Source organism: Dufourea novaeangliae, unplaced genomic scaffold (assembly GCF_001272555.1).
Source record: "Dufourea novaeangliae isolate 0120121106 unplaced genomic scaffold, ASM127255v1 scaffold187, whole genome shotgun sequence".
Lineage (NCBI taxonomy): Eukaryota > Metazoa > Arthropoda > Insecta > Hymenoptera > Halictidae > Dufourea > Dufourea novaeangliae.
The window spans coordinates 340,622-368,308 of record NW_015374075.1 but is presented as its reverse complement, the minus strand read 5'-3'; the positions used below and the strand labels follow the sequence as shown (position 1 = coordinate 368,308).

The window sequence follows — 27,687 nt, the reverse complement described above, 5'->3', positions numbered from 1 at the left end:
ATAGAACCGCGGGACGAGAATGAATAAATCGAGACAGTAGAATATGACAAACCACCCTGATCGTGACTGAGATCAGGAAAACATTTATTTCTACACTTTCGACGTATGGTTTCACGAAGAAATTCATTTTCTCGGTTTTGTCCCCTGGTACAAGACACCTTGGGGCTAAATGTAGACGCGCGAGTGATTTGTTGTTCAGTTACAAAAGTTTTTTAACGTATGATGATTTTAGTTTTGTTACCTGTATCCAGTACTGATACATATTTAGGAACACGGTTAGCATGTAAAACCTTCTCTATAAATAGAATATATTATGTACAACGGTTGTATAGTAAAAACGTGTATCTTCGTTTTCAATGGACGAGCGAAAATTCGGTGTTTAACAGTGAGTGTAAAAGACTCGCGAGACAAGGAACGAGCAACCAATCGGGCAAAGGCCTCGGTTTATTGGATGAGGACATTGGAACGTCTGCCTTGAGCGACAATGCTGACTGCTTCGTATCACTGATGGCTCTCAGAACGTCTGTGAGTGTTTTGTTGATACTGGCGGAATATTGTGACCACTCATTTGGTGTCACACCTGTCGGTGATTCCAAATTCGAGAATCTATCCTTCGTCTGGAACAGAATCTTCATTACATTACCAGCAGACCCTTTACCCTCATTTTCAACACCCTCGACAAGGTCTTTAATCGTAGAGTTCAATTGCTTCTGGAAGCTGATCCAATCATTAGTTCGATTCAAACCATTTTCAGCGATCAGACTCTTCAGTGAAGTGATCTCGTTCTTCAAGTCAGCAAACGACTTATTGAACATCGCATGAATCTCGTCGAAGTCAACTTTGTTCGTGGCGTTGGCTTTGTTCAACAGATTCATCAAGGTATCGTTTATCTGTTTCTTGAAGACGATCCACTCGTCCATTGGGATGACAGGCTTCATAAACTTGGTGTAATCGAATTTCGAAGAGTCAGCCTTCTTAGCTGCGACCTGAAGAGTCGGTGAATCCTTGTTAGACTTCGGTTTATTAATCTCCGCCACCCATTCCCCTTTCATGCTTGCGATCTCGTTCTTCAGCATCGCGAAATCGTTTGCGGTTGACTCCTTAAAGGCCATCCAGCCTACAGTATCAACACTATCAGGCTTTTTACTTTGTATATCCTGAATAATTCGAGTTAGAGAATCGTTGATCCCAGCACGGAAGTCTAGCCAATCCTTGGTCAAATTAAACAACTCAGAATTATCGATCTTGGCAGTATTGGAGGCTCCCAAGCTGACACGCTGAGAAATCTCGGAAGTAGATAAGGTAACAAGCTCCAATGGCGACGGAGTGGGTCTAAAAGCAGAAAAACTCTTCATGATCTCGTCCCTGTACGTTGCCCAAGCTGGATCACCAGGAGGAGGCATCCTGTCCTTGATCTTCTTCACAGCATCATTGACAGTCTTGATAACATCTGCCTTATAGTTCAGCCAATCTTCGACAGAATCTGCTGTGGCCAATTCCTTTGGAGACTTTTTGCTGTCTATTTGATCATGCAGAGCAGAGAATCGATCCTTTATATCATTGCCGTAGGTAGCCCAGGCTGGATCGCCAGGAGGAGGCATGTGATCTCCAATGTCTATGATGGTGTTATCCAAAGAGGACGTAATACCATCCTTGAAGTTCTTCCAATCGAAGATTGCTGGTATCATTGACTTCCTAAGGGTATTATCTTGCATCATTGATGCCTGCTCTTCTTTAGACATCTTTAACGATAACTTGGGAGCAACGTCAGCCTTCATAGAAGCAACTTGGTTTTTCAGATCGGTGAACTGGTCGATGATATTCTGTTTGAAAGCTATCCATTTGGCAGCAGAGGTTGGCCCACCGCTCATGGACCCTATAGAGTCATTCAAGGACTTCACTAACTCTGCCTTGAAGCTGATCCAATCTTGGTAAACGTTCGTTGCACCAGGTGAACGTAAGATGAATGTGTCTGAAGACATCGACAAGCTTTCTTTTGGTGCCAGACTGTCCGGTTTCGGTGGATGAAGAGCAGCCACTTGATTCCTCAGGTCAGAGAAGGTATTGTTTACATAATTTTTAAAAGCCACCCAATCTGTGGCCAACGTGGCTGATGCTCTAGTGTTGTTGATGTAGTTCACAACGTCCATGATAGTGCTGTTGATATTGTCCTTGAACTCTGTCCAATTGACTGGCACGAATGTGGCCTTTAATATCGGGTTCTTTGATTCGTTCTCGCGCCACGGTTCAAATGATGGCGCTGGGATGTCCTCGCAGGATACCATGGGGTTGTCTGGACCCATGGCTCTCATCACTTCCGCCTGAATTTGTGTCACTCCGTCGGAACAGTCGCAGATCAGCCTTGCTAACGACGTCTTGCGCAATTCTTGGAGTTGATCTAGGATAAAAAAAAAAGGGAAAATGTTAATACACAGACTAATTGGTTCAACAAAAAAATAACTTCATTTTCGAATAAGTTACTTGCCTTCTGTGAACGAATGAGGCTGCCCAGGTGTTTCATACCAAAACCTGTCGCTCTTCTGCAACCTGACAAACTGATCCGCGATCAGACAAGCAAACGTAGGCCCAGCGACTCCATCAGCCTTTGGCAGCTCAGCCAAGGCTCCAGTGTACAGATCAACATCGTGCACCGACTCGTACAGCCCAGAAATATCTTGAAGGGTCTGGGGATCCAGGTGTCCCTCCAAATCAGAGAAACTCTCTGCTCTGCCCAATCCACAATATTCCCTCCATCTGGTGTACCCAGGTAGCCCGTGATCTCTTCCTCTCTGAATGTTCAACGACACCAGATCCAAACCGCAAGGCACAGTCGCATTCCCGATAGGATCCTCGAACAGGTGATTGGTCAGCTGAGAAGTGACATGGGTGGACGTCATCTGGATGACATTCTCCGTGGCCGACGTCACGGAGCTCTTCACGCCACCTTCAGCGTAAAGACTGTAAGGATTGAACAGCATTCGGTGCAGCTCCACGTAAGACGAAGTTCCTCTTTGCTTGTCCGTCACCTTCATCAGTCCAGGTAACAAAGTGTGGGCGAAACGGAACGCAGCGGCAGCGAAGTTGTTCGCTATAGTTGGATCTAAATTGGGATCGTCTGGATAGGACTCTCGATAGCCACCTCTGTGAGGTTTCAGATCCCTTAAGGCGGTCTCTGCTTCGCCCAGCACGATGGGAACGAACTCCTGATAGGTGATGTGCTGCATCTGCGCACCTACTATTCGTCGAGCCTCTTCGTATAACGTCTCGTCGTTCCAGGTGGGATTGATCTTTGCCAATTGATCGGCGATCCTGTTGTGCTGTCGCGCCCAGATCAGATGCATCGTCGTCAAGTGCAGATTTTCGTTCGCCCTGGCGTCCCCAGCTGCGAAGCAATAGCGACCTCTAAGACGTTCAGTTTCCCTGTTGCAGCCGTCATTTGGATTGGTACTGGCAGGCAGCAAAGTTCGATTGTCAGGCGTGATCTGCATCCTCAGACGACCGCCAGAAAATTCTCGCAGATCGCTAGCCGTGGTAATGTCAGATCCATAAATCGCCGAACCGTCGATGAACGCGGTAACCTATAAATAATCATTTCGCGAATGAAGAATGGCTCCGGGGGAGAGGTTGGTTATCGCGTGCTCATTCGATTCCGGTTGTGTAATCTCTATTAACGAGATAACGAATGCGTCATTATTATCGGCGAGCCGTCCAACGGTAATGAGCTTAATTAATCGACTGCGAGTTGAATGGATCGCGTGTCGCCGGAATTTTTTCAATCGTAATAATTGCCATTTCAATGGGTCCATTTAACACAAGCGATGGACCGATGGTAATACTATTATGGAAAACCGTAATGTGATATTTGACAGTGATTGTAAACGTTTAACACTTCCTAGAGTGAAATTACAAGAAATACAGTGAATAAGTGTTCGAAGGCTCCTCTTCACTGAATATGAAGACACCTATATTCATAGTACATATATAACTAGGTATGTAACTTTAATTAAATATACCTTCAGAACTATCAAGTAACTACGGCTAATATTTCGCACATATCATTAGAAATATGTATTCTATCAACCTACAAAGATTTATTGTACCTGATTTAGTTGCTGTCTAGGTCCAAGCTTGCACTGTGGCGCGGGCGCAGACCTGACGAACTCCATACAAGTCCTTCCAGCCACGTCAAAAACAGGATCTCCCGAAGCGACTGGTACAGGATAGCATTCTGGATGTCCCACAGACGGTGGACAGCACGAGATAGAGGTGCCATTAACACCCTGACTGATCGCAGTAGCGGTGATGTCGTGATCCAAGAACTGTCCATAAACGGCCAGCATCACCGAAAAACGAGGATTACTGCTCGGCGATGGTTTGTGGACCTTCAGACTGACTTCCCTAGCCGATGGTAGCTCAGCACCTGAAAGTGCCCTTCTAGGCGCCTCGATGCCATCCGCGTAACTCGGCGGTAAAACTCTTCTGAAAGGTGTCATGGTGGCACCCTGTTGCATCTGCCGATTGCAGCTACCATCGATAGTTCTGTACTTGCTCTCCACGCAATTTGGTGTTATCAGATGTTTACAGACATCTCGAGGTACCCATCCACTATCGAAAAAGCTTCCAACGGCCGATGGTCCAGCCAGAATGGACCTGGAGCTTTCGATCCTCTTGGTGGCAGCCAGTTCACCAATGGCCGCCAGAGCAAGCGTTCCAACGCTGACGCACGTGCTCACTGCGTAACGATGCCTGGATTCCGGTGACGGGGACGGTAATGGGGACGCAAGAGCTGTCGCGTCCGCGAACAAACGCTGGTTTATCGCCTGTCGACCCGCTTCCAATCCCTCACGGTACTCCTCCTCGCTCAAGGTCGGCGTAACGACGTTCTTCTCGTCGACCAGGATCGAGTTCGAGCTGGGCACGAATGCTGGATTGCTGAATAGTGTGTACGAGCCCGAGCCAGGGGCGATACCTAATCTCAAAGGGCCGGTTAGGTTAAGGACGGACTGCATGGAGGACAATGTGTTGTTCGGGGAGGCGTCTATGATGTCTTGACTGACGGAGTAGCTGACTGCTACTATGAGGGCCATCGTGAAGACCGCTCTGAAACGAAATAGAATTTTGGAATATTAGATCGCTTGTGGACATTCTTGAATTCTGTCTTATGATTCCTTTGCGCTGGGGTTGTTTTGGATGACAATGCTATCATGAGGATAGTATAATTGTGGTGTTTTAGGATTTGTATACGAGAAACTGTATACTTTTGATATTCTTGGGGTATTAACCCTTTAACACCCAGTGTGACTAGGGCTGCCATCCCTCCGGGTTTCTCCGAATTTATCCACTTTTTTTTAGGGCGTTCGGGGGGATTTTCTGTAGTGATCCAGATTTTTCGATGCGTTAAGTTTGCGTATTTTATAAGATATTTTAAATTATAAATAAATTCCTACTTTGTACAACTATATTATATCTTTTTGTCTTGGGATATCGTAACTAATAAATAGTTGAAAATATCTCGGTTTCAAGTGGAAATGTCCGTTGTTATGGCAGCCCTAAGTGTGACACATACGTCATATCTAGAAAATTATTGTAAATATACAAGGGTTTTTTCGTGAGAATACAGATGAGGTTCGCACATTAGGACCATTTTCGGTCAGAACGGTCAACAAAATTCACATTTCGGTAAATAATTTGATCAAACAGGGGTGACAGCCTTCCCCGAACAAACTTACGAATCGCTCTATGTCCCAGTATCCCTGAAAAGGTTAATTTACCAACGAGCAGTGGCAAGTCGCGAACGTATCGTGTGTACGTAGCATCAGTGTTTCTTTGTGAAGAAAAGTGAGAAGCAAACTATGTGTTAGAATTCTAGAATTTCTTCTTCGTTGTTATTCAAGCAAGCAATCGTTTAGCAGATGGATTCTGTGTTTACGTGAATAACGATGTGTCTTCGTTGCTATCCGTCATGTTGGGCAACCTTACTGTCACCGTACAATTACGCGTGTAATCAAGGCCGGCGGCGTCACGTAATCAGCCTACGCGCAAAGAACCACCGCGTTCTGGGCGACCGTTTGCGCCTTGTAAACGAATTACGCGAAGTACTGGACGTGCAAATACAATAAGAACTAAGTATTGTTCTTAATACATGTCATTCGGTGTCAGGAGAAGCCCTCGAACGACGGGAATGTTAAAACAACCCCCTCACCACCCCCTCTCCTAATATCCTTATTATGAAAGTGGTGTAAATCGAAAACCCACCAAAAAAAAAACAGAGTTTTTCTTCTATTCTTTGTTACATCGATATTTATTTGAATATATTACGAAAAATTTTTTGAAACAAAAACCATGTGATTTACACTATTTTCGTAATTACCGGCAGAATTCCTTCTAAACGCAAGGTTCTGTCAACGACCTCTAGATCACAGAAAAACAGTGTACACACACATTTGTTCGAATCTCATCGTACGTTACTTGTTCTTGTTCGGAACAACGCCCGAGCGAAAACCGCAGAAACCGCAACGGATCTCGTTATTCCCCTCCGCGACTTCGTTCTCGCCCGGAGCACAGTTTCTTCGGTCTTAAAAGAATCACACGAGTGTCATTAATCTAATTAAAAACCGCAATCGAAATCGAGAAACTCGATGAGAATAAAATTTCCTTGGATTCGGAGGAAATAACGTCGATCGAATTGAAATTGGGGTAATATTCTATAATAACGAGGTAGTATTCTCTGCCTTATAATCAATTTATTATTACTGCACTGCAAACTTTACACTCACGTATCACATTTTGGTTCGAAGAACAAAGACAGAAGTATCACCACACGTTTTAAATCAGTCCCTAATTAACGAAGTTGTGCGAACATAGCCCAGTTCAATTATTACCATTCTTTAATTACACTGTTCGATAAAATTGTAAAACCCTCTTAAAATACTTGAGAAGAGAAAATTAGAGCTCTGCAAATTTCTATTGCATTTGTATGAAAACAATCGGAACGAAAGGGTTAATTATCCGATAATTCTTTCGGAACGATTGCGGTCATCGTTAACCCCTCGCCTTATAACATCGAGTCAGACTCGTGCTGACGATACCAAAATGGATTTAACAAACAGAATTAAAATTTAACTAAAAGTAAACAGATATTAATATTTAACTTTTAGAGTAAATATACAATTGCGATAAATACACGAATTCCTTTTTTTTTCTGGGGAATTATTGATGATAAAGTAATTCTGGAGATTGCAGACATCAAGAAAATCATAGGACAAGGGGTTAATGATCACCGAGGTAGTTCTAACAGCGTTGAGGAAAACTCACGTCGCGACGGTGTACGTGAAGCATCTTAGCTGTAATCTCTGTCTCCTCCGATGGGAATGAAACGGATACGAGTCACGGGCGTAGTACACCCTGGCCGTTTTCTCGTCGGTCAACGAGGTCGTCTCCGTCGACGGCATTCTCTTACTGTCCCGCGTTCGAGCCGCGACTGAAAACTCACGACGACGGTCCGAGTCACTCGGTTCTCGAGGTGAGCGATGAATTTACGTAAGTATCCGCTTACGGTGGGGAAAGGATCAACAACAACGATTTTTATAGATATATCGTATGCTCGATCGAAGTGTCCCGACTCTACTGTGCTTACACGACCGGATCGTTTTTCCCTTTGTCTGAGGATCTTGCTGCGATTCGCGAAATCGTTCGAATTTTGACAAGATGGAACTGCATCATTTTATGGACGGCTTCATTGTCTCGCAAATAGAGATCGGACAGTTCTGAGGTGAAGTTATTTACTGTTTCGTTTCGAGTATTATTAATTTTAACACTAGAACTACCAAACTAGTCAAAATTACTGGTCAATACACTCTTACAACGACGATTAAAATGTTATTACAATACATTTTCTCAGATCTTTTGCAGCTTTTATTACGATACGAGAGTGAAGAAATTAGTCAATTTCTAAATTACTAAATTTTTCAAAGTTTTCCACGTTTATCTAGTGATCGAAGCAAATTTCCGTTTATCATCGGTAGTTCTAGTGTTAATATTAACGAAATATTTTACCAACAATTGTTACACAGATCGAAGGGAAAATTGCATAGTTTCCAGTGAGAAATTAAGGGGTTAATTATTTTTAAAAGGGGTTAGCTTACTAATAGATTCTGCGTGTAGAATACAGGGGCGAAATATTATTTGATAATGTCAAAGATGAAAGGAGTAATAGTCGTCACAAAGTGCAAGAAGTGTCTTATTAAGGACTTATAACTGTTTTATTGAAACACTGGGATAATCTAAATGAGAAGCTTAAAACACGAGATCATCAGTTGGTTAATAAGCTTTTTTTAGAAATGTATTTTCTCGTGAAGAATGCCAACCCCCTTTCTTGTGGTGATACTCAAAATGAGTAATGTGTTTGGCTCGAGGAAAGTTGTCAGGACACAAACGCGAACAGATGGTGTTTGCACACTTCGATTGATGACTCGATTAAATGCATCCTCTTATGCACCTACGTTTCTTAAAAGTCTGTCTCGGTTCCATCACGCGTGCAACACAGCTCGTCTATAATTATATAAACACGCTTCTCTATAGACGCCCATCCTCCACGCAACGGTCGAACACGCGGCTGTTAACGCTCCGACGCAAATCGGATTAGGAAAAAGTAATTCCTTCGCGTCGAATGTTTCTTAATCGCCGATTTTAATGCACTGGTATTGTCTACTTGCCGTCACAACGATACCCTCTAACAACTAGATGAACAAATACTTTAGGTTACATTTACAATTAATTATGATATGCCCGAAATTCTTCTCTTAAAGTGTACTTTTTTCTTTACAGCATTGTTCTATTTAATATTCTTTATAACATTTTGCGAGGAATCATTGATGAATTTTTGTTCGTATATCTGAGAACCAATAGTCGTTTTAAAAATATTTCAAACGTTCGAAAAAATTCTTTTTTCTAATGTTTGGATGCCATTTAAAAATATTTGGTATTGCCGATGGTCATGAAATGGCTATGAATGCAAAAACACAAACAAATGAAGTTTGCAGATTAAACAGGGTGACTCAAAAGCCACTAGACTATTTTAAAATATAATAATTTTTTAGGAAGATCCATACCAAGACATACCAAACTAATTAAAACTGATTTCCAACAAGTATATTTATTATTTATAAAAGCATAAATAGTTATTCTATTTTTAAATGGTCTAATGACTTCTAGGCCACCCTGTATGTATATAAAAACGCCCGGACTTACATCAAAGTGGCGCAGATACAGCATTGGAACTGTCTGATCCGAGTCTTCCGGGTCCTCAAGAGGCTCGCGAACTCCACGTAATCGGGCGAGTCTAAGGGCCTCGTGAGCGAGGTTCTCTCGTTGACGTGCCTGCCACCGTGCATGCTGCCGCCGTTTCCAACGAACGAGACCTCCTCACTGGACTTATGGTACGAACTGTAGTGGAAATGATCGTCGAGCCGTGGTATCGACGATCGTCGAACGTGAACTGTGTCGACGAAGACGCTGTCAGTCGACCACCACAGCCAGTCCCCCGGTCTGGCCGAGTTTCACGAGTACAGGCTCGGTTTACCCTGACGGAAACCGAGCTGGAATCGGCGGAAACTTCCGGTCCCAGGCGCGACCACTAGTGTGTCGACCCTTTGTGTCTAGGTGGTTACAGGGAAGTTTATACGTAGACGTTACTTAAATGCCGTCTGCGACGTACAACTTGCATGCTGAAGACTCACTGAATGTGGTCTAATCTGCCTAATCTAATGCCTTGTCTAATCTAATGCCACGTATACAGTGGCATTAAACCGTCCTAAAATTTTCAATCCTTTTATATTGTGGTTAACCCTTTAACGCTCAAAGAAACCATCCCATAAAGGTTGATGTGTGGTTTTCTAATTTCTCATATAGGTATCTGGGAAAGTATAGTAAATATGAAATAACTGTTACGATGGAAAAACTGTCCAAATGCTTTTATCGAGGTTTTCCCTATATACCTACGGAGTTCAAAAAGAAAAATCAGAACTTTTCGAATTGTGAGTGCCAATATCCAATATCTAACATTTCTAACTGTCTAAAATCTAATTTTTCTAACTGTCTGAAATCAAATGTTTACACGGTTCGACCTAAGCCTTGGGAGCTTCGATGGGACAGGAACTTTTCGCGATAAATAGCGAGTGGAAAATGATATCGACTGTTCGCGGGATGGTTCGTGATAGTTGGCTAAGAAACGGAAGTTCCCGAATGGGCCATTAATGGGAGAACGGACGAAGGTTGGAGGCAATTAAGACAAGATTACTCCTTAAATCAGCCATTCCATCGCGGAACGCGAGGAACGGTTGTACTCGGTTCGAACGGCTGCTCGCTGTTGCAAACCAATACACACACACGGACACGAAAGGCGTCGACTGGCTCGCGTTATATAAGAAGAGATCGAGAGGATCGACGGCCGGGAATGAAACACGAGCCGGCCGACTCGCGTTTTTATCCTGCGGTGCGGAGCGACGATGAGAAGCTTTGGGCTATTACAGAAGATCATCGACACCTTCCAGTGAGCTCGATAAGGTGGCAAAAGATACGTGGGGAGGGAACTTGAAGAGGAATTCTACGAACAGATTGGAACAGTTCTATTTTTTTTCTCGATGGATAGACGGGGAATAAAAAATAACGTGTAAGGGTATTTTGTTTATCAATAACTTTTAGATGGTAGATCATATGTATTTGTAGCGTAATTGTTATACTAGACTGTGGATTTTGTGCATTTATAGCGTATCCAATTGTCTGAAATTCAGTATAGCAAGAAGTCTAATAAATTTTAGAACAGTTTTCGTTTTACGTGGGAGTTGAGAGAATCTTCGACGAAGTAAAGAAATTTCTGTAAAGAAATCTTTATGAATTGGTATTTGCATAAAGATCCGCAGTCAACTAATCGCTATCGGAGCAAAATATCTAAACAGGGACTGTCAGGACGTGTAGTACAACCAAAAAGAAGATGACTGTACGAAAAAATAAGTCATAAATATTAATTTATAGTTCTTATATACTTAAATATATAAGATATATTAAATAATATTTATGAAATATCATACGAGGCTTCGTTCTCGAGATAAACCGCTGGGAAGTTTCATCGAGTGTGCATGTAGGTATTCGTAGCGACAATAAGTAGAAACAGAATGTAACGAACAGACGCGTTGGCCTATTCAATCGCACGTGCATCCAGCAGATTTTCGGATTCGATTATCTTTGAAACAAAGCGTCATAGGAAACAATTTTATTCTACATTTTCGATTTGTTTTGGCCTGTAGAATAACCTCCTATTATACTACCAACCTAAAACATCCTGAATACTTTTGAAACAAGAAATGTTCGAACTGATGAAGACAGTCGATCGAAAGTTTTTTTAAAAGAATGTATTTGATACTCACGTTCGAACAATCAACGCATTAAAAACGATCCAAACGGAAAGTTCACTACATCAACAATGGTTCAACACGAGACCAAAAATCTTGATGAATCGCCTCGTAGCTTACGCAGTGGTCACATGAGAATGAAACGATTCACTATCAATCGTCCACTGGTCTACTAGATGGTAATTACGAAAATGAATTGCACTTGTTGCACACACGCGTAATCACAGGACCGTGACTATAACACTGGAACTACCAAAACGGTAAAAATGATTGGTATTCATAAACTTTTAGAAAATTAATTAAAATTACATTTGTAGTATATTTTCTGATATATACTAATTTTGTGAAATAGTTCGTTAATTTATCGATTTGCCGTTCCTTCCACCAACGTAATAGAAATAGAAACACAGTTCATCTTCGATAGTTATTAATGGACGATTAGTTATCACGAGATGATCGTGATCGTTCTCATGGATGATCCATGGAGAAACGACCAGTCCCGCTGCTAAAACCTCACTGCACCTGTGCACCATGGATCGACGTCAGTTCAGTTCTTACATCCTACATTTTTATCTTGTAATGTGGGTGTGTAACGTAATACCTGGCGTAAGATCGGGACGGGGCTTCCTCCCGTTGCCGGGCTTCGCAGGCGCATAAATCACGTGAATTCGCCGCGAAGATCGTTCGACTCTGTCGCGCAAAAAATACGCGTGCACACCAAATTGGACTGCATTAATTATGTAACTAGCTGACAGACGAGATTCTGTCGTTGCGGTTGGACCGATACTTAAATAGAAAACGCGATTGTGATATCACCAGTGGTCAGAATTGCTACACAAGCTTCGATATTATTAAAAAATTATACTTCATCCATTTTGTTATTAGGTGTACAAATTACGTTGTGGCTTTCAAATATTTTTATTTATTTTCAAAAATAGACCGAAAGTCCTGGAAATATCATTTTCTACGCTTTACGCCAATTATATGACAGTTGATAAAAATAATGGTGGTCGGGAGTTAATAATTAATTGTGGGAGTTCCGAATTAATTTCTACACCTAATATTACTACCATTGAATACACTAATTATTACCCTTGAAGATCTGAGCGGGAATTTTACTCGAAAGAATATATTGTGATTTCAATTTGCTTTTATTCTCTTCAAGTTGTTAATCATCGAAAATTCAATATCCCAATTCGCACTAGTGTGGTGTTATACTGAGGTGTGGGTGCGATGCCTGAGGGTTGAAATACTTACCTTATTCAACTTGTCACGTGACACAGAATTATCTTCAGGGGAAAATCTCGTGACAGGTTAGAGAGAGGCTTAAGCTAGAGGGGTCTAAAGTGTGTCATCCTATGGTAATGCGTTCAGTTTAGGGTTACCTTAAGCCACAACCCCACCTGTACGTCCCGCAGACATACACTTAAAGGTTCAAGGAAATTAATATTCGATTCCTTCGAGTAATAAATATATTTATTGTCAAATCGAAACATTTTCTCAATCCGTGCACCAGAACGTTAATCTTTTAGGGGCCCGTAGTTCTAGCCATTGTTCTTGATTCGGCACGTACATCTCCGCAGGCATTCGTTCCAATCCAGGTGACTCAGGCGAGCCTTGCTCGTTCGTCCTTGTGACTGAAAGGATTCGATTAAACGAAGACGAATCAATCTGTAGGACCTTACACATTTTCTCTACACTTCATTCAACGAGACGAGTCAATAACTACAGTAAATGATCGATGAGTGTTCGAAAGCCCTCGGCACTGAGTGTTCAGACGTCATCCCCACCACTGACTGCTTGACTGGGTCCACGGGGGACCCCACCAGTGGTGGGGATGACGTCTGAACATTCAGTATCAAGGAGTCTTCTAACACTCATCGATCATTTACTGTATAAACAAAGGAAGGTAGTGTCCGTTTAGCTTAGACAAGGACAGAGACAGTTTCCAGCCAATAACTGGGCTAGGCACGTGTGTGTTTTGGTTATTTTTCCTGGCTCGTCTCGTTAGATGAACCCACAGACTTCTATACGGTCGGGGTATTTCGTTAATATCTCGGTAACGAAGCCTCAGATTACATTGTTGCTAAGGAGAAAGTTGTTCCAATTCACCCCTCGAGTGCCCCATTTCCGGGTCGGAGGACATTTTTGTTACACCCTGTATACTACACTAGAATACAAGAATATAAGAACCCAATGTATAAGACACTCCCCCACCACTTGCACCACTTTTCTCTCGGCTGTTTGCGGTGTATTGTAGTTAACTGTAGTATATAGAAATCTGTGGATGAATCACAGCTACGATATATCGCTTTATACCCATTTTTTTGCGCATAGAGATAGCCTCGCCAGGATGCCGCAAGAGTAGTCTGCCCACACCCTCGCAACGTCTCAGTACCTCGTTCTTCAAAAGACGGTCCCTCACTTCCTGCGAAATTATCGTGCACCCAGAGACCCATTTCGACACGTACGCGAAGTCCGTGAGCAACTGCAGCGCCCCGTGCTCGCTGGAAAATATATTTCAGTCTTACGATCACTCGTGGACGTTCGAATGGCGACCCGGTAGCACCCTTATACAGTCGCCTCGGAAAGTAAGTTAAGGCATTAACCATATCTAATAGGATATCTCGAGAAAGTTCCGTTAAAATGAATCCTGAACACACGAGTTAGTTTCGAGTAGATGTTAAAACAAAACTCGAAGAATTCTTGAATTAACCCTAGATTACTAAACAATCCTGTGACTTACATTACGACTAAATATTCGTAGAATTTACGACTGAAGAAAAACATTAAAAAATAAATATTTAAGAAATATTTTAAGAAAATATTACGTATTAAACATTTATGTTAATCAGATTTAAAAGTAGTAAGAAATTATGACAATAATTATATGTTGGCAACATGAAAACACTTTCTAAGAATCTTTTACGATAGTTTAGTGATGTAGGGTTAAAAGAATTATAGAGGGGAACATTGACATAGTTTTCATGGCGACTATATCTTCCAAAAGGCTCCAAGTCCCCCGAGGATTTACCTGAATTTAATTCGATGCAGGTATATGTAGTCGAGCCACGCCTCGCACATAATTCTCAGGATCATATTCGACGTCTCGTGATCCTCGATAACCTCTAGTACCGGGAGCAGCACCTTTTCTATAGGACGCACCTTTTTAGCGGGGGTGGACACGATTTCGAGGGTGTTCGTAAGGGAAATTCTCAGTACCGAAATACTCCTCCACGTAGAGGCTAGGGTTCGTTGGGGCGATGTTTCCTCCACGACGCCAGTAACTCGATCGTGGAAAGCACATGTGGAGATTGGCGAGACTGACCACGCGACAGATCTTCGCGAGAATTGCTGTACACTCGGTGGCACACTTCTGTGGATGTTAAAAAAGGAAACCAGGTAGAACGTGTGTCTGTAGATTATTCTTTGAAAATATTCTTCAGGGTGCATCCGTTGAATCTAAAATCTATCAAGTTATTTCACAAATTTAAGTCCCCCAATACGATCGTGTATTAGACTGCCCTCTTTAATTCAATTGTCCTCACTAGAATTTTTAAACACTAATATAGAAAGTACTTAATATAGGAAATAGTTTAAATCATATGTATTATATTTTATATCACACATAACTAAAATATAAATAACGGAGACATAAACTAGTTAAACATAAACTCGTGATTATCACTATTATTGTTAGAAACTGCTAATGATTCCCAAAAACCAAGGCGATTTCCTGGAAATATTAGTTTCAATTTCGTGAATTATATTTTCTGTTCAATTTTCAATTTCTAGTGATACGTTAAGACCATCTAACTTAGCAAATGTAAGACAACGTAAACTAGTGAAATCATCTGATAAGCACTAAGGACAAACAAATTAGAGTGTCTCCAAGAAGCACGCAGGGCATTCTAGCTTTAATTACAAACATATGAAGCTCCAAATATTCCGAAAAATTTAAAAAGACGATTAGACAGGACACGATCAGACATTCTATACCTGAAGTAAATCCACGTTAACGTTCACTTCAGAGGCGATCTTCGCCCTCATCTTCCCGCAGACGTACACCTGAACGTTGACAGAGTCCATGGACAGTTCGTTCGTATGATCGGCAAGCTGAAATTGAACGAACAGTAAGGTAGTCGAAAGACGGGGGGGATCTGTTTACGTGAGTGGAAGACCTTTCGATAAGATAGCTCCTCGAAGCAGTTCAGTATGTCGCCCTTGACCAACAGGAAGAACACTTCCAGCTCCCACGTGTGGGCTATGGTCTTCGCCTCCTGCACGATCCACAGTCTCACGGTGTGCACGGAGTGATCCAATCGATGGAGAATGACGATCTGCTCTGTAAGTGGTAGCTCGATCACCGGTGCACCGATCACCCATTCGCCACCAGCCTCGCACTCGTTGCTCAGTCTAACCAGCAGCTGAAATACCTCTGCGAACTTCTGGCCCGTGTCAGTCCCCTGAAACGAACTCCTCTCGGTTTTATTCTTTAAATTCTCCTCTATTTACAGCTTCATGGCGAAAACCTTGTGTATATTGATTAAGAACTCGATAATAGGGGTAGCTAACAAAGGGAACTTTGATACTTCGAAATACCTGATTTTTTTTAACTCGACAGATTTATAGGGGATTTTGATGGAAGCATCGAGCAATATTTTCTCTTTTCTGATATTCAGTTCTTCGGGGTGAAACCACCCCCTAAATGCTAACGTGTCTTCTCCTGTTTACCTATATATCTTGAAAACTGTGGTAAATATCAATAAAATGTTACAAGGAAAATTTAACAGCTTCTTATGCTCTATAAATTTGAGCAGTGAGACTGTTAAACATTTATCGCTTAAATAAATAAATAATAAAAAAACAAATTTTTAAGAATTCCATTTATAGGAAATAAGCGGCGGTTGAAATGTTCCTTCTGAAATTTTGTTTATATTTCCAATAGTTTTCAAGATATATGGGAAAGTAGGAGAAGACACATTACCATTAATGGGGTGGTTTCACCCCGATGAACCGAATATCAGCCAAAACAAAAAATTGCCCGATACTTCTACGAAATTCCTCTACAAACCTGCAAAATTTCAATAGAATCAAAATTTACAAAAGTTCCCTTTTAAATCACGTAGTTGTAGTATTACACCCCAATTTGGATTATCCCATAGCCCTAGGAATAATCTCTCGAGTGAATGGAAAGATTAGGAAAGTAGGATCGAACGTTATTTACGAGTCAACCTTGTAATCTCGACATTCTGACCTCCGTGGACGAGGGTCTCGATTGACACTGGAACGCGGACGTGTAAGCGATTCGAAACAGCTGGTCCCAGACGGTGAGGGTTGCATGGTACCCGAGAGCGTCGCAGAGATTCTGCAGAGCCGGCCTCGCCGTCGGAGACACTGAAATTTTAACGAACATCCCACCGAAATCACGGCCGTTTCTCCTGTGAGAAACTTCTCCCATGGTATTCGTACGCACACACACACTTACCAGGATTCCTCTGGACGAACTGACTGAGCCAGTCCTTGAGGTGCTGTGCTCCGTGACTGTGATGAGTGGCGAGCGGTTCCGGGGACCACCAGAGGATCACGTGGTCCAGGATACCCGACAACGCGCCCCAGGCGACCTCCTGATAGTAGTTCTTCACCTTCTTTGTGGCACTGCTCCTCAGTCTTGTCTCGCCTGTGCAATGTTTTTTTTTTAAATCATTAAACCTTTTTTGGATTCCCATATTTAGATGATTTTCTAGAACCACTCTTTCTGGAACTAGTACGTGGCAAACGAATTTATAGATAAAGAACGAAAATGTGAATCGTGAATGGAACTGTTCCAATTCCGTTAACCCCAGAACGACACCCTTCCATTTTGTCGCGTAAGTAACACCGTTGTTAATAAAATCTTAATATTTAAAATACTATTTAATATTTTCAAACTATTCTTTAAACACCCTAGGAAATAATAACTGCATATTACAGTGATTTCTATTTAAAAAAAGCATAAAAGAAATTTTAAAGAAAAGTTCTAATGTTGATTTCCACGTCTCTAGAAAAGATTCAAATTTTGTGAGGTCGCCGGTAACATCAGGGTGGCATTCCAGGGTTAAAGATCGAGTCGGTACTCCCGAAAACGTATTAGCCTCGACGAGAAATAAATCGTGGAACACCTTTGACGGTCTTCAATGCTTCGTTGCCCAACAACTGCGGCGAGACATCTTGCACGACGTTCAACAGTTTGAGGACCTGTTCGTTCTGCGTATTGACCAGCGTCTGAATGCTCTCGACGTTCGACATCTCCATCTCGGCTTTCGATGAAGCGCTCTCGATCGGCGGCGTCAAGTGTCTCGTGAGGGCCCTGTAAATCAATTCTTCGTGAACGACAACGACGCGGTACGGTGGGGGGACAATAAAGTCACGATTGCTTGGGCAGAGTTGATGGGCGAATCGACTAACCGGTAGATCTCGATACTCGAATTCTCCGAGACGTCGCCGGCCTCCGTCGTCGACGCCGGATCGGTTCTCTCCCGAGGCTCGTAATTCGTCAGAAGACAGTCGATGAGCTCGTGGCAGGTCTCCTCTGCCCTGTTCTTGGCCAGCATCTGGAACCGTAACGTTTTCCATTGAACCACTCGGAGCAAACTGGTCAGAGAATTTATTTTCTCGCGAATATTATACATGTATACCGATCTGAGTTATAGATTAACCCTTTCATTTCCAAATCGTTTAAAAACTACCAAATAATTATATTCTTGTGTTTTTGTGTATATTAGATGACATACAAATGATTCACAAGAACATTTTAACATTTTTGTTCACAAAAGTGAAATGGAATCAAGGGACACACTTTCTGATGCAACATTTTTCTATTTGGACGCGTAGAGGTCATATGAAGGTCAATTTTTTTTGTTAATTAAATCGTATTCCATTAAAGTCTATAAGTCCACCTGCAGTATCCGTGTGACGGACATCTTTTTCAAGGGCTCCAACATTTGCGGGCTATCGTTGTGGAAGACGTTCGTCGACGGATCCGAAACGTCGATATCCATGCTCAGAATGTCGTTGTAAACGTTCACCAGTCTACGATCAATACAGTTCTGTCAGGGAAGTAATGCTCGTGTTCGGTAATTAAAGCTAGATAGAATAGCTCGACGAAACATCGAAACGGAAGTTCTTACTTGAAGACGACTCTGAGCAGCTCCTCGCTCTTGCAGTCGACGATTTCGTTGATCAAGTTCCGAGTGGATCTGGCGAGCACGTTCAGCTTCCGTTTCATCGACACCAGATAATGACGCATTTTGTATTTGTATATCGGATGGGAGCTTAACGTCATCGTGGAAATCGGTTTGTAACGTTTCGTAACTTCCCCTAGATCGCTCGCGATATTGCCACAAGCCTGGCAAACGATACTATTAATTAGGGGTGGGTTTGAACCGAATTTTTAAATTGTCGAAACTCGAAGCTAAAACTCTATAAGATTTCGAGACTCTCAAAACTTGAAGCGCTGATTTTGTTTCGCGAGAAGAATATTTTCTTCTAAGAACTAGTCTCGACAGTTTTTCAAATCACGAAATCAGTGCAAAATTTCGAGGTCTCGAAACTCAAAACATTCTTAGGTTTCGAGGTATCAACAATTCTGAGAACTCCATTCCTATTAAGTATCGAAATAATTTTCCACGTTAGAGGTAACGAAAACCCGAGAGTCTACGAAAGAAATCAACAAGCATATTTCCCAGGGGGTTACAAATTTCAAGAAAGTGGGCTGCAGCATTTTGAGATTGCAACGGTTCGATCGAGACGTAGATAAAGAAACGAAGCTTAGCTCCAATAAGGCACGAAAGGGCCATAATCCGTGGTAATGAACGTGAGCAAAGGGGGAAAGCCAGCGTGCGAGACGGGGATAATTTTAACAATCGACCGGTTCCCAGATCCCGTTTGATAATGAGAAACTAAACTGCCGCCCGGGGAACTTGGTCCGCGGGAGGGAAGTTAGTTTCGCACCTCCAGATCACAAGCCTGCACGTCTGTAATGTCCTGGATGATTAAGGCTATGCATTCCACGAGGTTGCCCATTCTGGCGTCGAGCGACGAGGATTCGGCGAACCATTTCTCCAGGACACTGCCAGCAACTGGCAGCCACTTGCTGATGTTTGCTCTGTAATTAGAATCCATGCGTGGGCCAAGGGAGCACTTCCAGCTTCCGGTCCCGATCGAGTTCACTGGAACATTCTTTTTTCCATTGGTCCCAATTGACTGGTGCTACAAAATTTTATGCATAAGTCTTCATTGCCCATTGTTACGAATACCATGGAACGAAATTCTGAATCTGTGTTACCTTGATAATATTTATCGTTGTGCCACGATACCCTGCGTCGTACGCATTTGTTCAACGAGATCCTGAGAGACTGGATCAACTTCCGGTGGACCTAATAACATTCCGTTTCGCGAAGATTTGTTTAACGATTTCTAATTGTATCACAGGGTTTATCTGACACTACGCGTAATTATGAAATGTTTGTCGATGAATTTTAGGGAGACTTCGAGCTATGAAACTTGAATGAAACTGCTCCATTCTGTGGCCATGTACTCGGGGTGTAAATCGCCACGGTGTTACCACGGAGACGCCTGACGCATAGCGACCATTCGTGTTGCGACGTAAACTCGTTAGTCAGACATTTTATTATCCTCGTTGTAAAAATGATGCAGGTCGTACAAGTTTTTTGATGGATTATATTTCGATACTAAGTAATATTCGAAATGTCAACTTTAATGGGTCTTAAGATAGCGTTCATTCTAGTTTTAAAATAATGGAAGTTGCAGTAAGGAGAAGAAATTTTGTCCGTTTTAATGCCACTGAAGAAAACAAGAACTTTTATAACATCCACAGTCTAATTATTAAATTAATTAATAAGTTATTTTAACGTCTTTCCAATTCGAAATAATATTCAGAAAAAAATATTGGACTTTTTTACCGACACTACATATGATGTAAAGACTAACGAGGGATTCCCCTTATTCTTTCAAGAACAGACTAATTTAGTGAATTATTCTTTAAGTTAACTAGTGTCAATGAAATTATCTTTGCAAATGATTAATGACTGCTTAGGAAAGTGATTGACCTCATATCATCTGAAAATGAAGTCTCTCATATGTACATATCATTGAAATTTGTTATCTCTTGCATATAACGATAACGAATCACATTGCAAATGTAGTACTACCAATATGAAGTGTTAATACATTTGCAAAGAATTCATTCTCTGTTTATAACTTTTGTGGTGTGGTGTGACTTGAAACCTCTGGAATCATGACTCATGACTGCGATACTATAAATATGTCCTCCTGGCTATGCAGATTGAGGTTCAATTACATAATCATATACAGAGCATAGTACAATAAACAAATGAAAAAATGGGTAAGTGTGTATTTTAATTTACGAATAAATACTTTTTGATACTTATTCAATTAGACAAAAATTTCTTTACCCCTCTAGGAAATTCAGAAAGCACAAATGCAAGAAAAAACAATAGAAAATTTAGACAAAAGGCAAAGACTTCTCTAACAACTCCACCGCGACAATTTTTAACACACAATGAATTTTGTGAAATTTGGTTATCGTGGAAAGTCAATTTTTTACGTTTTAAGCAATCAACGAATGATAAGCAAACTAATCACAGCAGATGGGCAAATATGTTGTTGAATCTCATGGGCCCAATTGGGCAAGAGATTTATAACACATTCATATTTCAGTCTGTAAATGACAGAGAAAATGTAGATGTGTTACTTAAAAAATTCGATGAATATTATATGTTTGCTGGAAAGAAGAAGTTACCTCGTGAAAATGTTTATGAATATATAAATGATTTGAAGGTAGTTCTAATAAGCTTAAAGTCCTCATAATAATATCATTGTATGATCTAAAATTTAATTATATGATTTTATTTTGTAGTCTGTTGTCAAAGAAAAAAACATTACAGATGGAGAAAATGTGATAAAAGAAAAAATTTTGGTGGAAATTAATGAAACTAAATTTACCAATATTGCCAAAACTCTGATACCATCATTTGTGTTTTCATCTAATTATAATGGGTTACTATTAATGGAGATAGCTTTCATTTGGAAATGTTATGACGACAATGATTTATTGAGAGACTGCACAAAATGTGGGTATGAACATATTGAGAATAACTGTCCAGCATTAGGAAAACATTGCTCAAAATGCAATAACTGGAATCATTTTGGTAGGAGATGTCCATTGATTTTCGTTGAAAATTGTAACTATTGTGGTGGTGCTCATTTTAAAAGAAAGTGTCCTGCTTTCAATGAAACTTGTACCAAATGTAATAAAAAAAACCATTTTTCTTGGAAATGTCAATCTGTTGTAATAGAATTTTGTCGTTCTTGTGGTATGACACATACTGCATCAAAAGCAGTATGTCCAGCTAATAATACTATGTGTTTATTTTGTAATACAATGGGTCACTTCAGTTCACGATGTTATAAAAAGCCACATCACCAAAGGTATTAAAATGCCATAAAAAGTATATAAAATATTCTCATACAATTAAGAGAAACTTTAAAACAGTGCAATATCTTTCATTCATTAAATATAATACATAATATAAAATAACATACATATATACATCATAACGTTATAATCATTAAAGAATCGTTTTTATTAATTATGTATACACATAAAAATATACTTTTATACTTAGCATGCTATACATTTTATTTAGTAGTTTCTTTCACTAAACGTTTTTTCCCTCCTTTCATTTGGTCCCATTGTGATTGTAACATACTATTTTGTCCTTGAGTACGGTAATACCTGAAGTGCAATAAACTATGTATTGAATAACTTAAGTAACTGAACAATTGGATTGTTTATTACTCACTGGCGATATTCAGAACGGGCTATTGGAATTAACATAGTCATTAAATTCCAAGTACCCACAATATCATGTACTGGTACCAGGTGACTAGTTTCTAACACGTGCCCTGATTCTTCGGACTTCAAAGTACCATATACTTTAAAGACAGTATATTTTTCCTAATGAGAAAACAGAGCAACTTCAGTGTACACTGTACGAAATGTTCAAATGCAATTTTACTTTGTTCCCAACAGGAATGAAATATATCATTTTTAAGGACCATTCTCACCCAAAGTGCACAATATGTATTGTCTGAATTCTTAATATATATATCCCTGACACTTAAGTTCTCGAAAGAAACAGGAAATTCAGAACTATTTCCTGGTGTTAGAGATAAAAGCATGGCACGTGATTCAGTCTTTGGAACGAGTTCACCCAAAGTTTGTATTCTTTTAATACCATTCTCTTGATAATCTTTGAAGGAGAGATATATGGAAATGGCTTCAACCCTCATAGGAATATAAGGAATATCATTGTATACCAGGTTATTACGCATTCCTAGAGAAATTCTCCAATTTTCAGGCGTGCATGCGGCACTCATTGTAGGTTCTTCCCCGAGTTTAACATTCAAACCTAAGCAACATTAAATTTGTGATTAGGTAACCCCACCGCCGTACAGACTGGACAGTAACACTGTCATCTACGGCAAAAGACCTAAACTACTAGCCAGACGAAATATATGTATCATGTAGCTTGTTAAGGGGGCCCTAGAACCCCCGGAACATGCGTAAGGGCGAGGGTTGAATCGGTACCGCCACGGTATCGATACTTTTACTCATGCACTCATAACTGCTTTTGTATGAAGGTATCGAAACAAAAGTATCAATACCGACTTGTATCGAATTATATTTTCCAAACCTTGATATCCAACACAAAAGTTGTTTCTGCGTTAAAAGAAAAAAAAATACAATACTATACTTTATATATTGACTTTAAATATTTAATATAAAATATAAAACATATAAACATAAACGTGTGTATAAACTATATACGATATACGTAATATAAGTTATACTTGATAAATAAATACGTATCCTCGCGAGCAAACTCGGCTTCCGCTAGGGAAAATCGGTACCAACTCATGTAATTTTTAAAATATTGATATTAATTTATGAACCGAGACTATAGTTTCACAAGTTTCGAGGTTGTTGATACAGAATAAATGAAAATATCATTTTTATTAAGAAAATTAATTACATGCTTATTATTGTACTTATTTATACAGATTTCTTTAAGAAGAAATAAGGTAATAGGAATTGGGCGGAAGGTGTTGATGGGATTAATGAACAACGCATATGTACCGTTTTATTGTCTTTTATGTAAACAATTCTAAGGAAATATACAGTTTACGATATAAGAGCACCAAGAGACATACAATTAAAATTATCGTATAAGATAATAATATTGACGGCATTAATAGCATTTGGATTATTCCGACAAGCTGTTGTGGTACGCATGGAATTTTGACATTCATTTTAAGTCTCATTCATTTTTGTAGTATATTGAAATATTCAAAGTCCCATTAATTTCAATGTTATTCCAATTTTGAAAGTGGTACATACAGTAGTTCAGTTTGTTTCGTTTCATAATTATTTATGGAAAAACCAGTAGTCTCTCTATACATATATGTATATGTAATATGATTATACCTACGTACAGTTGCGAAATTGTAGTATTTTTCGGCTTACAATTTCCCTTGCGGGAATGCCTTACCGTAGTGAGCCATCTCGTGGCTGCGGGATTCCGGGAATCGGGTGACGTCACGGCGTGCGAGCGAGAACGGTAGAGCGAGCCGCGGTATCGGTGCTCTCCGTCGGTGTGACGCGTGCCGAGGAATGTCGGTGGTCTATTCAATATTCTATGGGGAAAGGTGTGCGAGCGAGAGAGTACGGTAGAGCGTGCCGAGTATCGGTGCTCTCCGTCGATCCAACGCGCTAGTGAGTTGCGTCACCCAGTTTATTGACTTAGCCGTGTACGCCGTGTACCAAGGTCGTACCATCCCGTGCAGGTCTGTGCTTGCTTCCTCACTTTGTCGTGAACCGTCGCGGAGGGTGGTCGCGCGTCTCATACTCGTCCTTTCTCTTGTTACTAACCCATTGTTTGTTGCAGGCATTCGACAACCATCAATTTATTTACTGTGCATATTGTTGTGTCCCCTCTCTTGTTACTAATCCCTTATATGTTACAGATGTTCGAGAACCATTGGCTTCGATATTTATCTTCTTATGTACTGTGATTCATTTAATGTGATTTATTTACTGTGCATATTATTTATTTATTTACTGTGCATGTTACTAATCTATATACTGTGCATATTGTTGTGTCCCCTCTCTTGTTACTAATTCCTTGTATGTTACAGATGTTCGAGAACCATTGGCTTCGATATTTATTTTCTTATTTACTGTGATTTATTTACTGTGCATATTATGTATTCTATGTGTATTGTATAATGAAAAATATTTTTCCAAACAGTTATTCCATCGAAAGAAGACATCGATCAACGTCTACATCTTCAAAGCGTGCGTCTACCACTGCGTTAAGTTACTGTAAGTTAAACTTAAATCATAATTCGATATTCATTGTTATATTCATATTCATCATCACATCGTTTATTATTAATTTTAGTCTATCTATTAATAGACTTAAATTGTGATCAGCCATTGTGCATACCAAGTTATTATTAATTCATTTTGCTCGTTGATTTCTCTACACAGACTTGGGGTATGGGCAGTGGGTCTGTACCTATTATGGTACGGGCAGTGGGCCTGTGCACTAAGACTGTTTGCCGATCCCTCTGGTTTCTATTGAGAAGCCAGATATCGGACGTGTTTAGTCTTTGCCTGGTAAGTAGGATTTGGAGTAAAGGCTCGTGCGCGCCTGGGTACAACGTACCCGCCTACGGAGTAGTCGGGAGTCTGCTCCGTAAAAGGACTCTGTTTTACAGGGGATCTCGCTTGCACTACCATACTTGGTCATGACCTGTGCTCGGGTCTGGTACGTAGGTGACCAGCCCAAAGGGCCTGGAAAGTGAGAGATGGATTCGGGTTTGCGAGGTTGCGCCCGTCTTTCCTATTTTCTTAAACCAGGTTCTGGCGACAACACTTTCATCGCGATACTTGTTCATACTGTAGTTTAACGTGGTTCATCGTAGAATTAATTTTTGGCTTGGTATATTAGGTGCGTAAACGAAATGATCGATGGAACTTTTTCCATTCCGTCTATCTCTTTCGTTTGAGTATTAGCGACTACATTGCGTTAAATTTGTTATTTCGTATTACTAGCATTAATTCGTATTAATTAGAATATTAAGATAATATTAGTTCTAAGCTGAAGAACGAAGACAACCGACGAGGGAACTTAGTTTTTTATAGGTTTAGGCTCAAGAAAGAAGTCATCCGCCGAGGGATTTTAGTATCGGTAGTATTATATAGTTAAGATTTAAGTAATTTATAAGGTTTATTGTGAAAGGTGGGTAGATGTAGAACTTGTGATTCCATCTACTTGCCTTGGGCCTCCACTCGCAGCAACCTCCTCGTGGTGAGGCCTGGGCAATCGATATTATCATCGGTAAAATACTGTAAACTGAAGACAATATCGAGCTAATGGCTGCGAACTTCGAATCTATCTCATAAAATCACGGTCAGTGTTACATCGAATTTGGATTATTCTGAGAAACGATATGAGATTGAAAGTTTTGTAAGAATGTCTACTATTTTGAATGTTTTAATAAAGTATTTGAGATAAAGATACATGAAACTGTTGAAGATTACTTTAGATCCCTTCCCTTATTCTGTATATCTTCGGATTAGAATACAATAGTTGCTGGAACAATTGACATTTTGACAATATACTGGTATAAATAGAACTTTGACAATTTTCTAAGTTTCATTTGTTTGAGTTGGCTGAAATGTTTAAATATTACATCATTATTATCTTAAAATCTTAATATCATTTATTTACAATAATTTTATTTGTTGCGAGATATTATATAATGAACTTCAACCCAACTAGAGCTCAGTTAACTAAACTTCCACAATACTGCTAGGTCTGCATTTTCTTCATTTTCCCCATAAAGGAAAGCCTTTATATAGCTTAAAATACCACTGGACATTGTAAATCAATGCTTTCCATCCAAAACGAATTGAAATAACAAATTTTCGAAGATAGCCTGGGATATGTACGCGGTTCAATTCATTCATTAGTCGTAGGGTACATTGGAATGTAAGTTTTCGAAAAGTGGTCAAAGAAAGGCACGAAACATATGGCTCTGACATTGTTTACAACCATCAGAGTGCTGCGAAATGAAATTTCTGAGAAATCGTCCTTGTGCGTCTATTATTCCGTTTGAGGTGGGTCAGTGTTCGTTGAGCTAACCGAAGGTATACGCAAAAAGAAAAGGTCGTACCGGCGTGTAATACAGTACTGAATATTCTATTTCGTTAAACTAGAAATTGAAGTGGGGCGAGGAAGACAGTTACCTGCACCCACTGAACCTCCAATAACAATGCCCCTAAGATAGCCGAATCAACACACCGCGAGCAGTCAAAGACGGCCTAAGGGTCATTCGTCTTGCACAAGTCGAAGTGACAAGACGTGAAGTGAATTCGCTCCCATCGAAGTGTACGTGATCTTTACTTTTCACATTTAATCATTTATACAAACTATTAGTGCCTTCGTTAGTTCTTTATCGTTACTTTCGTTTAATATTTATTCAATTTCGAGTAAATTATCGTAAATTAATTCGATATTACGGGACAAAGTGATCGGTTTTCACGACTTTCTTTGTCTACGCTGTAGTATTTACGCGTTTCTGATTCCATTTACAATCTTTTACGGCACACCTAGAGTACAATAGTTATTTATTTGTAACGAAACCATTGGTAATTTAATGTAACTGCTTGGTTTAAACGCGTTTATTTTCTGTTTCAGAACACCGGTTGGAAAGGACGTGCCCCCTGACACCATGGCAGTAGCAACACTTTGGAAAATTGGTGAAACACGGTAATATGTTGTAACAAATAGGTGATCATCTACTATATATTTTTATTTTATCGTGTTTCTATTATGTCTCGCTGTAAGCATGATCGCGATTTTTTTATTTATCGTGCAAAGATCGAACGAGAATTCTTCCGGGAAGTATGTACAGTGAATTAAACTGCGCAATTGAAGAATTCGAAATGGTTACCGTGGCCATTCGAAAATTTGACTATTACCTTTAAACATTTAAATTCGAAATATTCGTAATTTCCTGTGTCACGGTCGCGAAATTGTTTTAATATTAATTATTTCACCTGTCTATCTTTATGGAACCATCGTGTTTGCATTTGCATACGGTTTCAGTTGTAAGTTTGATTATA

At 40.3% G+C, this 27,687-nt stretch overlaps 4 protein-coding genes across 4 annotated transcripts; 1 reads left to right on the top strand and 3 right to left on the bottom strand.

Annotated features, from left to right (window-relative positions):
- Nucleotides 1-353: 353 nt before the first annotated feature.
- Nucleotides 354-9,392, bottom strand: LOC107190503. Its single transcript, XM_015579313.1, has 4 exons — nucleotides 9,250-9,392; nucleotides 4,101-5,100; nucleotides 2,486-3,578; nucleotides 354-2,398 (listed from the first exon to the last, which is right to left on the bottom strand). Exons 1-4 carry the CDS (start codon nucleotides 9,390-9,392, stop codon nucleotides 354-356), a joined length of 4,281 nt encoding a protein of 1,426 aa, XP_015434799.1.
- Nucleotides 9,393-12,908: 3,516 nt separating this feature from the next.
- Nucleotides 12,909-19,571, bottom strand: LOC107190601 (coiled-coil domain-containing protein 142). The gene is made up of 13 exons (XM_015579428.1): nucleotides 19,401-19,571; nucleotides 18,578-18,795; nucleotides 18,347-18,479; nucleotides 17,856-18,001; nucleotides 17,570-17,757; nucleotides 16,897-17,088; nucleotides 16,666-16,805; nucleotides 15,590-15,874; nucleotides 15,408-15,524; nucleotides 14,631-14,784; nucleotides 14,443-14,560; nucleotides 13,728-13,915; nucleotides 12,909-13,045 (listed from the first exon to the last, which is right to left on the bottom strand). Exons 1-13 carry the CDS (start codon nucleotides 19,569-19,571, stop codon nucleotides 12,909-12,911), a joined length of 2,187 nt encoding a protein of 728 aa, XP_015434914.1.
- A 1,518-nt stretch (nucleotides 19,572-21,089) lies between these two features.
- On the top strand, nucleotides 21,090-21,927 carry LOC107190502. The gene is made up of 2 exons (XM_015579311.1): nucleotides 21,090-21,234; nucleotides 21,377-21,927. Exons 1-2 carry the CDS (start codon nucleotides 21,090-21,092, stop codon nucleotides 21,925-21,927), a joined length of 696 nt encoding a protein of 231 aa, XP_015434797.1.
- A 203-nt stretch (nucleotides 21,928-22,130) lies between these two features.
- LOC107190501 lies at nucleotides 22,131-22,938 on the bottom strand. Its single transcript, XM_015579310.1, has 3 exons — nucleotides 22,560-22,938; nucleotides 22,295-22,449; nucleotides 22,131-22,227 (listed from the first exon to the last, which is right to left on the bottom strand). The coding sequence occupies exons 1-3, from the start codon at nucleotides 22,869-22,871 to the stop codon at nucleotides 22,131-22,133; spliced, it is 564 nt and encodes a 187-aa protein (XP_015434796.1). The 5' UTR covers nucleotides 22,872-22,938.
- Between the last annotated feature and the right edge of the window lie 4,749 nt (nucleotides 22,939-27,687).